The 10052-nt window shown below is 32.4% G+C and overlaps 1 protein-coding gene across 1 annotated transcript; it reads left to right on the top strand.

Moving 5' to 3' along the window:
• The first annotated feature begins 2124 nt into the window (after positions 1-2124).
• On the top strand, positions 2125-4533 carry LOC131332922 (protein FAR-RED IMPAIRED RESPONSE 1-like). The gene is made up of 2 exons (XM_058367231.1): positions 2125-3287; positions 3717-4533. The coding sequence occupies exons 1-2, from the start codon at positions 2125-2127 to the stop codon at positions 4531-4533; spliced, it is 1980 nt and encodes a 659-aa protein (XP_058223214.1).
• Positions 4534-10052: the final 5519 nt, after the last annotated feature.

Raw genomic sequence — 10052 nt, forward strand, 5'->3', positions numbered from 1 at the left:
TTAAACTTGTCGGACTGCTTTCTGCCATCTTTCATAAAACCAATTGGTGTTAAAGAAGGCTTCAATTAAGTATTTTATGACAATTGACATCGCACCTACAAGTCTATTTTTAGAGCAGTTGCAGGAAGTAACATTGTGTAACCAAATCTATAGGGCTCTCCGGGCTCAACAATCCTTCCCCTACGATGACGCTTCCGTGACTCGAACTCATAATATTCTGGCTCTAATATCACTTGTTGGATTGCTTTTCTACCATCACTCTTAAAACCAATTGGTATTAGGAATAGTTTCAATTAAGTCTTTTATGGCATTTGACATCGCATCAAAAATGCAAATCTCTTTGCGCGCCCCCCTGACACCACCCCCGGCAGACCCCACCCCCCGGACCAAAATGCCCCCCGGCAATAATTCAACCACTCAACCCACGGCATATTCTTTTTCTTTTTTTATTTACTTAATAACTTTTATATATTTTTTCATTTTTATTTATTTAATATTATTTAAGTGTTCTAATTTTCAATCCGGTTGAATCGATGCAAAAATCTTATTTTTTTTATCATTTTGTCTTCAATGATCATAATGAAATTTTGGCTCGAATGCCTTTGAACAAGTACCCTAAGACTTATTATTTAGTTTCAGGTCTCTCTTAGGGTGCTCATTGAAAGGCCTTAGAGCCAAAAATTAATTACGACCATTTAGGATGAAATGATAAGAAAAATAAGATCTTCGCACCGGTTCAAACGAATTAAAAATCGGAACACTTATTTTTTTACTCTTTATATGTATTTTTAAATTATTTAATATTATACCCTAGCAATAATAACTTTTATATCTTTTTTAATTTTTATTTATTTAATATTATTTAAGTGTTCCAATTTTCAATCCGGTTGAATCGATGCAAAGATCTTGTTTTTTTTATCATTTTGTCTTCAATGATCATAATGAATTTTTGGCTCAAAGGCCTTTCAACAAGTACCCTAAAACTTATTATTTAGTTTCAGGCCTCTCTTAGGGTGCTTATTGAAAAATCTTAGAGCCAAAAATTAATTACGACCATTTAGGATGAAATGATAAGAAAAATAAGATCTTGGCACCGGTTCAAACGAATTAAAAGTCGAAACACTTATTTTTTTACTCTTTATATGTATTTTTAAATTATTTAATATTATATACGTGAGTAAATTTCTTTATGTTATTGAAATTTTACTCTTATTTTTTTACCGTATTAAAATTTTATAATTCCTTTATGTTATTGAATTTATTAATTTTGTATTTATTTATATCTTTTATCTAATTTATTTCTAATCACTTATTCAGATTTCCTTTTATCTTCTTATCTTCAACTATAACCACTCATTTAGATTTTCTTTTTATCTTCAATTACAACCACACATTCAGATTTTTTTATTATCTTCTTATCTTTAATTATAACCATTCTTCCATCACCCCTCATTCTTATACTAGTGTTTGCCCGTGCCTACGGCACTACGCACTCACTTCTGTAGTGCCGTAGGTGCGAGCATTTTTTAATATAAACAATGGGTAAAAAGTACAGATGACATTTTTGTAATATATTTGTAAGAGAGTGGGTGTTTTCTTAAGAGAGTTGGAGAGCACACATTAACCATTGAATCAAATCAATCTCAACCCTTTGATCAACTTGTCTTGTGTGGAGGCCCACACCCTTGTGTTTTATTATGTAGATATCCAACAGTATCCTTCCAAAATCATCATCTTCTTCCCATCACCTCTATCTCCCTGCTTATCCCTCCAATATCACCATCTTTCCATCATCTATCTCTCTCTCCCTTCCGCTGTCACGGTTCCTCCCTCCTTTTCCACACCGTTCGTAAAACATAGAAGAATATTATGAATAACTACAACTTGTCATTTTCAGATAGTTGGTCCGTTGAGAATGATGTTTTTAGTGGGGATGGCGTCTCCCATAATTTTCGTGACTATACACCCGAATTCACAACTCACCAGGTTAGTTATTACTGTTGTTCTTATGCATATTAGTTATTTAATTTAAAAGTACAGAAATTATGCATATTAGATTGGATCATGTTGCACTTATACATATTCTTTTTTTCTTGCTTATAGATTTTTCAAATTAGAGACGACATGGTAGCTTGGGTGCGAAGAGTCGGTAAAGACAATGGTATTGTTATTGTTATTAAAAAATCTGCTAGTTTAATTGGTGGCAAGTTGCCAAAGTGCATTTTTAGTTGTGAAAGAAGTGGAAAGTATAGATCAGCACGGAATGCAGTTGAAGGGCAATCATCGCAAAAGAATACTGTGACAAAAAAATGCGAGTGCCCATTTGAGCTGCGAGGTATACCAATACCTCCAGCGGGTGTCATGTGGGGTGTAAGGGTTGAATGTGGTATCCATAACCATGAAACAGCAGAATATTTTGATGGGCATGAGTACCCGTCAAGGCTAACACCAGAGGAGAAAGAAATTGTGCGCGACATGGCGGATAACACAGCACCTCGTGAAATTCTTAATGTTTTAAAGAAAAAAAATCCGTTAAACACTACATGTGCCCAAAGCATATACAACCTCAAATATACGGATAACATAGTAGAACTAGACGGTCTAAGTCCTACCCAGTTTGTCTTGAATCAACTAATACAGAAAAGATACCTCCATGAATATCGTACAAATCCATACACCAACGAAATCACTGATATTGTTTGGGTTCATCCTCAAAGCCTAGACTTATTTGTGAACTTTCCGTCCGTATTGGTCATTAATGCCACATACAAGACCAACGAGTACCGGTTACCACTATTGGAAGTTGTGGGTATCACATCCACAATGTGCACTTACTCTCTCATGTTTGCACATCTTACAAATGAGAGGATAAAGAACTTGACTTGGGCCCTGAGTACCTTAAAGAAATGGATGCTTGGAAGGGGGGCATTGTTGCCATCAGTGTTTGTTACAGATCGAGATTTGGCGCTTTTTAGCGCTATTGAAGCATGTTTCCCCTCGGCACGTCACATTCTTTGCATTTGGCACATCAACCAATGCATAATAAAGCACTGCAGAGGGGTCCTTGGTCCGTCGTTTAACGACTTTAACATGTCATGGCACTCGCTTATTAATTCTACGACCGAAGCGTCTTTCAATCAGAAGTGGAATGCCATGTGCGATGATTATAAACAACACCCGCAGCTCTTACAATACCTTTTCAATACATGGTTAATGCCGTACAGAGATAGGTTTGTGGCAGCATGGATAAATACGTGTATGCACCTCGGAAGCAATTCAAGTCAGAGGTATAGTTACTTTATGCATTGTTACCTTTACTATTTCAATTACGTACATTATTCTACTACTCTAAAGAATATTTCTGTAACTTTCGTATTTAAACACGGTTCATTATTATATTACATGGCATAGTCCACACATGCGAGGCTGAAGCTATATTTGGGGGGTACTATGTCATCCTTACAACAAGCTTTTAAGAAAATAGACAAGATATTGAAAAATCAGTTCGGGGACATTTGGAGGTCATTTCAGAGATCTATCAACATCCCCCGCCATTGGCAAATACATGATGAACTTTTTCAACAAGTAAGAACTCGCATTTCATTAGAGGCAATGGAGCTCATCAATGTTCAACTACAATGCGCTGAAGATGCATCCTACCTCCAGTTCCAGTTGTGCGACTGTACAATAAAAATTACGCACGGATTGCCATGCAGACATGATCTTGCATATTACCGTTGGTACTCCATGCCAATTCCGATTCAGAGTATCCACGATCATTGGACTAAGTTGTCCATGCGTGCGCCCATTGTGAATGACGAGGGAGAACGACCGGACAGAACATATGAAGTTATAGACAGATTACGTGGGATGGATCAATCTACGCAAGAGCACATGATAGACAGGATTATCGATATGACGGATCCATCTCAGAGCACAGTTCGAGGCCTAGCTTATAACACGGCTCATAGAGGTCGACCTACTGGTAGAGAGAAGCAAAGTGGACGACGCATTCCTTCCTTTACAGAAGCATCGACTTCATCATCTAGGATCGAATCTGGGAGACGTGGGAGGGGCGAGGGAGTTCACAAAACTCAAGCGAACCGTGATGAATTTTCAGTTCCATCCATCCGTACCGACTACATTCAGCATTTACCTCAAGCTTATCAGCATTACATTTCTCACATTAATGACGTCCGAGGTGACGGTCATTGTGGATTTAGGGCGATAGCCGCTCACATAGGGTATGGTGAAGATCGTTGGGCTCAAGTTCGAAGAGATCTCATTAATGAGATTGAACAAAATATGGATCTATATAATGCGCTATATCCAGAAATAGGTTGGGCAGACCACCTAATACGGTCTTTAAATTACTTTGAAGATTCGGCACCAGATGAGTATTGGATGGACGCTATGAGTATGGGAGTTGTCATCGCTTCGGCGTACAACCTTGTTCTGCATACATTTGATGGGCTTCCTTCAGGTTGTTTTACTCACTTCCCATTGAGATCCCCTCCAGTTCCAGACCAATAGCGCATTGAAATAGCTATTGCCCGTGTTGGGAACAATCACTTTATGCAACTTTTCTTGCAGCCTCATTACCCTGTACCACCCTATCCAATATGGTGCTGGGACAATTCATCAGACGAAACTAAAAGATGGGCTGTTCGTTATGCAACACGAATTAGTTTGTGGCAAGAAATAATGGAGACAAGACCAAGAGGGACAGGAACAGAATTTGGTGGAAACATTGATTAGAAATTGAATTTTTATGTATTTTCACTCTTCAATGAAATTAGTACAAGTTATGTTTGGTTTGATTAATTAACATTAGAACAAGTTATGTTAGTATAAGTTATATTTTAATTATTCATTTATTAATTAAAATTATAGTAAGAAGTCTTTTAAAAGTAAAATAAAAAACTACTATAAATAAAACAAAAAAAAGCTAGTAAAAGTTTTAAAAAAAAACAGTAATTAAAGTTTTTTATAAGTAAACAAAAAAATTAGGAAAAATTAAAAAAAATTAAAACAGTAATTAAAGTCTTTTAATAGTATAAATAAATTAGTAAAAGTAAAAAAAAATAAAACAATAATTTTTTACTTTTAAAAGTAAAACAAAAAAAAAACTAGTTAAAGTGAAAAAAAAAAACACAGAAAAAGAAGGGGCAAGGGTGGAAAGGGAGTGGGGCCGGGGGGGAGGCGGGGGTGTCAGGGGGGGCGCGAGAAGAGGCTCTCATCAAAAATTTATTTTTGGAGCGATCACAAAGAGTGACATTATTGAACTAAATCATTGTAGACATTCCGGGCGGCCGGGCCCAACAAACTTGTTGCTTTCCTTTGCCCGGGGGGCATACATAACATGCGGGCGAATAAAAAAAACAAAAACACGTGGGCAGTGGCAACGATTACTGCAACAAGTAAAAAGAAAACAAATAAACAATAAATCAATGTCGAATTTGTCAATAAATTGGCAAAACAATAACGAATCAGAAAGTTCAACCCCTGAATTGCTGATAATTTTTAAAATGGAAAAACCCAAGAAATGGGCAAAACAATAACGAATAGTAACAAAAGTCTACCCATGGAATAGCTAATCACTAGTGTGATGTAAAAGCCAATGAACAGGTAGATACTCTCTCCGTCTTAATTTAATAGTCAATCGTTCTATTGTACCTGAATTAAAAATTATTCATATCTTTAATTTGGTAATGAATTTTATATTTAATATTGATATTGTTTGATAGATCTCGATTAATTCTTTATTACAATGTTTTTAAACTTTAGTTTGCTAAAAAAAATATATCCAATATGAATTTTGTTTGATAGATCTACATTAATTCTTTAATACAATGTTTATAAAATCACATAAAACATTATAAATTACGAGATATAATCAACTGAAAAGTGATACAAACTCACAAAAAGAGATTACTTCCTCCGTCCTATTTTTTCAGATACAGCTTAACACCCCCCCCCCCCGCCAGGAAGACCAAAATGTCCCCAACCTCCACCCTTTCAACTAATTTTTTTCATTTAATTTCTTAATTATTTTATTTTTAATTAATTAAATTATTTTTATTTAATTACTTATTTAATTTTAATTTGGTTAACTCAAATTAATTTTCAACTAAAATATGTTTTTTACATTAAATTTGACTTTATATTTAAGGCTCCTTTCTCTTGAACTTACTTTAAATTTGAGAACTTTGTCTTATTTGAATTTTTTTTTCATATTTGTTAGTTTTGCGTTATTGATTCGTCTTGACGAGAGTAATTGAAAAAATATTTCTTTTTTTACTTTTACCCAAGTATTTTGATAAATAGATAAATAATCCCTTTTTAGCAAAATACTTGGGTAAAAGTAAAAAAAAAAAGTTTACTTTTTCGATTCTTCTCGTCGAGACGAATTAATAACCTACAAAAGTTTGGCGCAAAACTAACAAATGCAAAAAATTCAAATAAGAACAATTTTCATATTTAAGTTAAATTCAAGAGAACGAGGCCTAAGAACTTTATATTACTTGAATTTGTCTTAACAATGAATAATAAATAAAAAATTCTAATCAATAAAAAAAAATACACTGTTGATCTATGAAAATTGGAACATTTCCGGTTCAAACGGAATAAATATACTGTTTATATATTAAAAAATTAAGTATTCCAATTTTCAATTCAGTTGAACTGATGCGAAGATCTTGCTTTTTTTTATCATTTAATCCTAAATGGTTGTAACAAATTTTTTGTTTTAAGGCCTTTCAACGAGCACCCTAAGACTCCTTATTTAGTTTCAAAGCTCTCTTAGGGTGTCCATTGAAAGGAGAAAAACACACACAAGCAGTCAATAAAGTTTCCTAAAAATACAGTCACAATCTACAAAATAATTAATTTTGTCCCAAATAATCTAGATTTAGGGTTTTTAAATTGGAGTAGGTTTAGCTTTTACCTTAATCAAACTTTGATTTGATAGAGTTCCCCGATCTAAAAAAAAACACAGCAAAACAGTCACAATATAAAGAATAATCAATTTCTGCCCAAATTAATCTAGATATACAATTTTAAATTGGAATACTCTTAGGGTGTCACAGTGGCATAAAAAAAATTAGTGTTAAGTCTTTTATAGCATTCGATATCGTACCCGAAGTCTATTTTTAGAGCGATCACAATGAGTAACATTGTGTAACTAATCATTGGAGACATTCCGAGCGGCCGGGCCCAACAAAACTGTTGCTTTCCTTTGCTCGGGGGCATAACATGTGGACGAGTAAAAAAGAAAAAACACGTGGGCGGTGGGAACGATTACTGCAACAAGTAAAAAGAAAACAAATAAACGATAAATCAATGTCGAATTTGACAAGAAAATGCCAACAAATGGGCAAAATAATAACGAATCAGAAAGTTCAACCCCTAAATTGCTGATAATTTTTTTAATGGAAAAACCCAAGAAATGGGCCAAACAATAACGAATAGTACCAAAAGTCTACCCATGGAATAGCTAATAGCTAGTGTGATGTAAAAGCCAATGAACACGTAGATACTCTCTCCGTCTTAATTTAATAGTCAATTGTTCTATTGTACCCGAATAAAAAATTAGTTATATCTTTAATTTGGTATTGAATTTTATATTTTATATTAATATTATTTGATAGATCTCGATTAATTCTTTATTAAAATGTTTTTAAACTTTAGTTTGCTAAAAAAATATATTCAATATGATTTTTGTTTGATAGATCTACATTAATTCTTTAATATAATGTTTATAAAATCACATAAAACATTAAAAATTATGAGATATAATCGATTGAAAATTGACACAAACTTTCAAAAGAGACTACTCCCTCCGTTTTACCCTCCCCCCAGGAAGACCAAAATGCCCCAACCTTCACCCGTTTAACTAATTTTTTTCATTTAATTTCTTAATTCTTTTATTTTTAAATTTAATTCATTTATTTATTTACTTATTTAATTTTAATTTGTTTAACTCAAACTAATTTTCAACGATAATATGTTTTTTTACATTAAATTTGACTTTATATTTAAGGCTCCATTCTTTTGAACTTAACTTAAATTTGGGAACTTTGTCCTTATTTGAATTTTTTTCGCATTTGTTAGTTTTGTATTATTGATTTGTCTCGATGAGAAGAATTGAAAATTTTATTTTATTTTTATTTTTACCCAAGTATTTTGATAAATAATCACTTTTTAGCAAAATACCTGGGTAGAAGTTAAAAAAATTTACTTTTCCGATTATTCTCGTCGAGATGAATCAATAACCCATAAAATTTTGACGCAAAACTAACAAATGCAAAAAATTTCAAATAAGAACAATTTTTCAGATTTAAGTTAAGTTCAAGAGAACGAGGCCTAAGAACTTTATATTATTTTAATTTGTCTTAACATTGAATTATAAATAAAAAAATTCTAATCAATAATAAAAAAAATATACATCGTTTATCTATGAAAATTGGAACATATCCGGTTCAAGTGGAATAAATACACCGTTTATATATCAAAAAATATAGTAAAAAAATTAATTGTTTTAATTTTCAATTCAGTTGAACCGATACGAAGATCTTGCTTTATTTTCAATTCAATTGTTTTAATTTTTTAACTATATTTTTTGATATATAAACGGTGTAAAAAAATAAGTGTTCCAATTTTTAGTCCGTTTGAACCGGTGCGAAGATGTTATTTTTCTGATAATTTCATCCTAAATGGTCGTAATGAATTTTTGACTCTAAGGCATTTCAATGGGCACCCTAAGAGAGTCATGAAACTAAATAAGGAGCCTTATGATGCTCGTTGAAATGCTTTAAAACCAAAAATTCATTACAAGTATTTATGATAAAATGATCAGAAAAATAAGATTTTCGCACCGATTCAACCGGATTGAAAATTAGAGCACTTAATTTTGTAATCATATTTTTAATATATAAAGAGTACGGTTCAACGTGTTTTAACTTTTAAGAAAACAAAATGTTTTACTTTCAGAATCAACTTGCCGACTTATTTAATTGTATGGTAGTAGGCTAGTGGCATTTAATAAATAAAATTAAATAAATCAATAAATAAAATAGAAAAAAATATAAAAGAATATATTAAATAAATAAAAGAGAAATAAGGGAGGATGATGGGGTTGGGGGTATTTCTATCTTTTGCCGGGGGTGGTAAAAGCAACTTGCATTTTCTTTGGTCTTTTCAATGTGTGTGCCGTTCTTAATTTTAAACTCTTATATCTTCAAATTTATAATATTTTTTATATTTTTAAAAAATATGTATTTTTAAAAATTATGTATTATAGATCTAATTGAGAATTATTAAATAATATTCATATTGTATATTTTTTGAGATTCATATTAGAAGAGTTTGAAGAATAACACGAATATCGAAAAAGACAAAAAAAAGAAGAAGAAGAAAGAGGAAGTATTAAATTGGGATGGAGGGAGTGTATAGAAAAGAGAGTAAATTTATATTGATGATTGAAGACAGCCTCAATGGAGGATGGCGACAATGGAGGACTACATTGGGAGTTCTAGAATTTTTGTGTAAGAGAGGAGTCTCATGTCTCCATGTTTCATCCTAGTTTTTCAAAGAGTAATTCTATAACCATATTCACTTTACACACCTAAATACACATCTACATACTTGTGTGTGAGTGTATATTTGAGTGTTTGTTTGGGTGTGGTCTTAGAATAATTGAAGGTGTAATTAGTTTGTGCGTGTGAGTGTGCATTTGAGTGTGTGTTTGGGTGTGGTCCTAGAATAATTGAAGGTGTAGTTAGTTTGTGTGTATGAGTGTGTATTTGAATGTGATTTTAGAATAATTGAAGGTGTAGTTAGTTTGAGCATAAAAAAATTCAATAATTCAGGGTCAATACATTTATATTATAATAAGTTTTGTTAACTATCCCCATTACCGTGCATTTTTCCTTTCTAAATGTTACTAATATATAATTAAAAAATCAAGTAGAGACCGGTTTGAGGATAAAGAAATAAATGATATACTATTTGCATTTTTTAATTATTTAATAAATCCGATAGTGACAGGTCTA

The sequence above is a fragment of the Rhododendron vialii genome, chromosome 7a, assembly GCF_030253575.1.
Source record: "Rhododendron vialii isolate Sample 1 chromosome 7a, ASM3025357v1".
NCBI lineage: Eukaryota > Viridiplantae > Streptophyta > Magnoliopsida > Ericales > Ericaceae > Rhododendron > Rhododendron vialii.

Bases quoted from the DNA above. Each gene is read 5' to 3' on its own strand.
- LOC131332922 (XM_058367231.1), top strand. From the start codon at position 2,125: ATGGTAGCTTGGGTGCGAAGAGTCGGTAAAGACAATGGTATTGTTATT. The intron at 3,288-3,716 runs GTATAGTTACTT...ATTGCCATGCAG, and splicing joins GGAAGCAATTCAAGTCAGAG to ACATGATCTTGCATATTACC.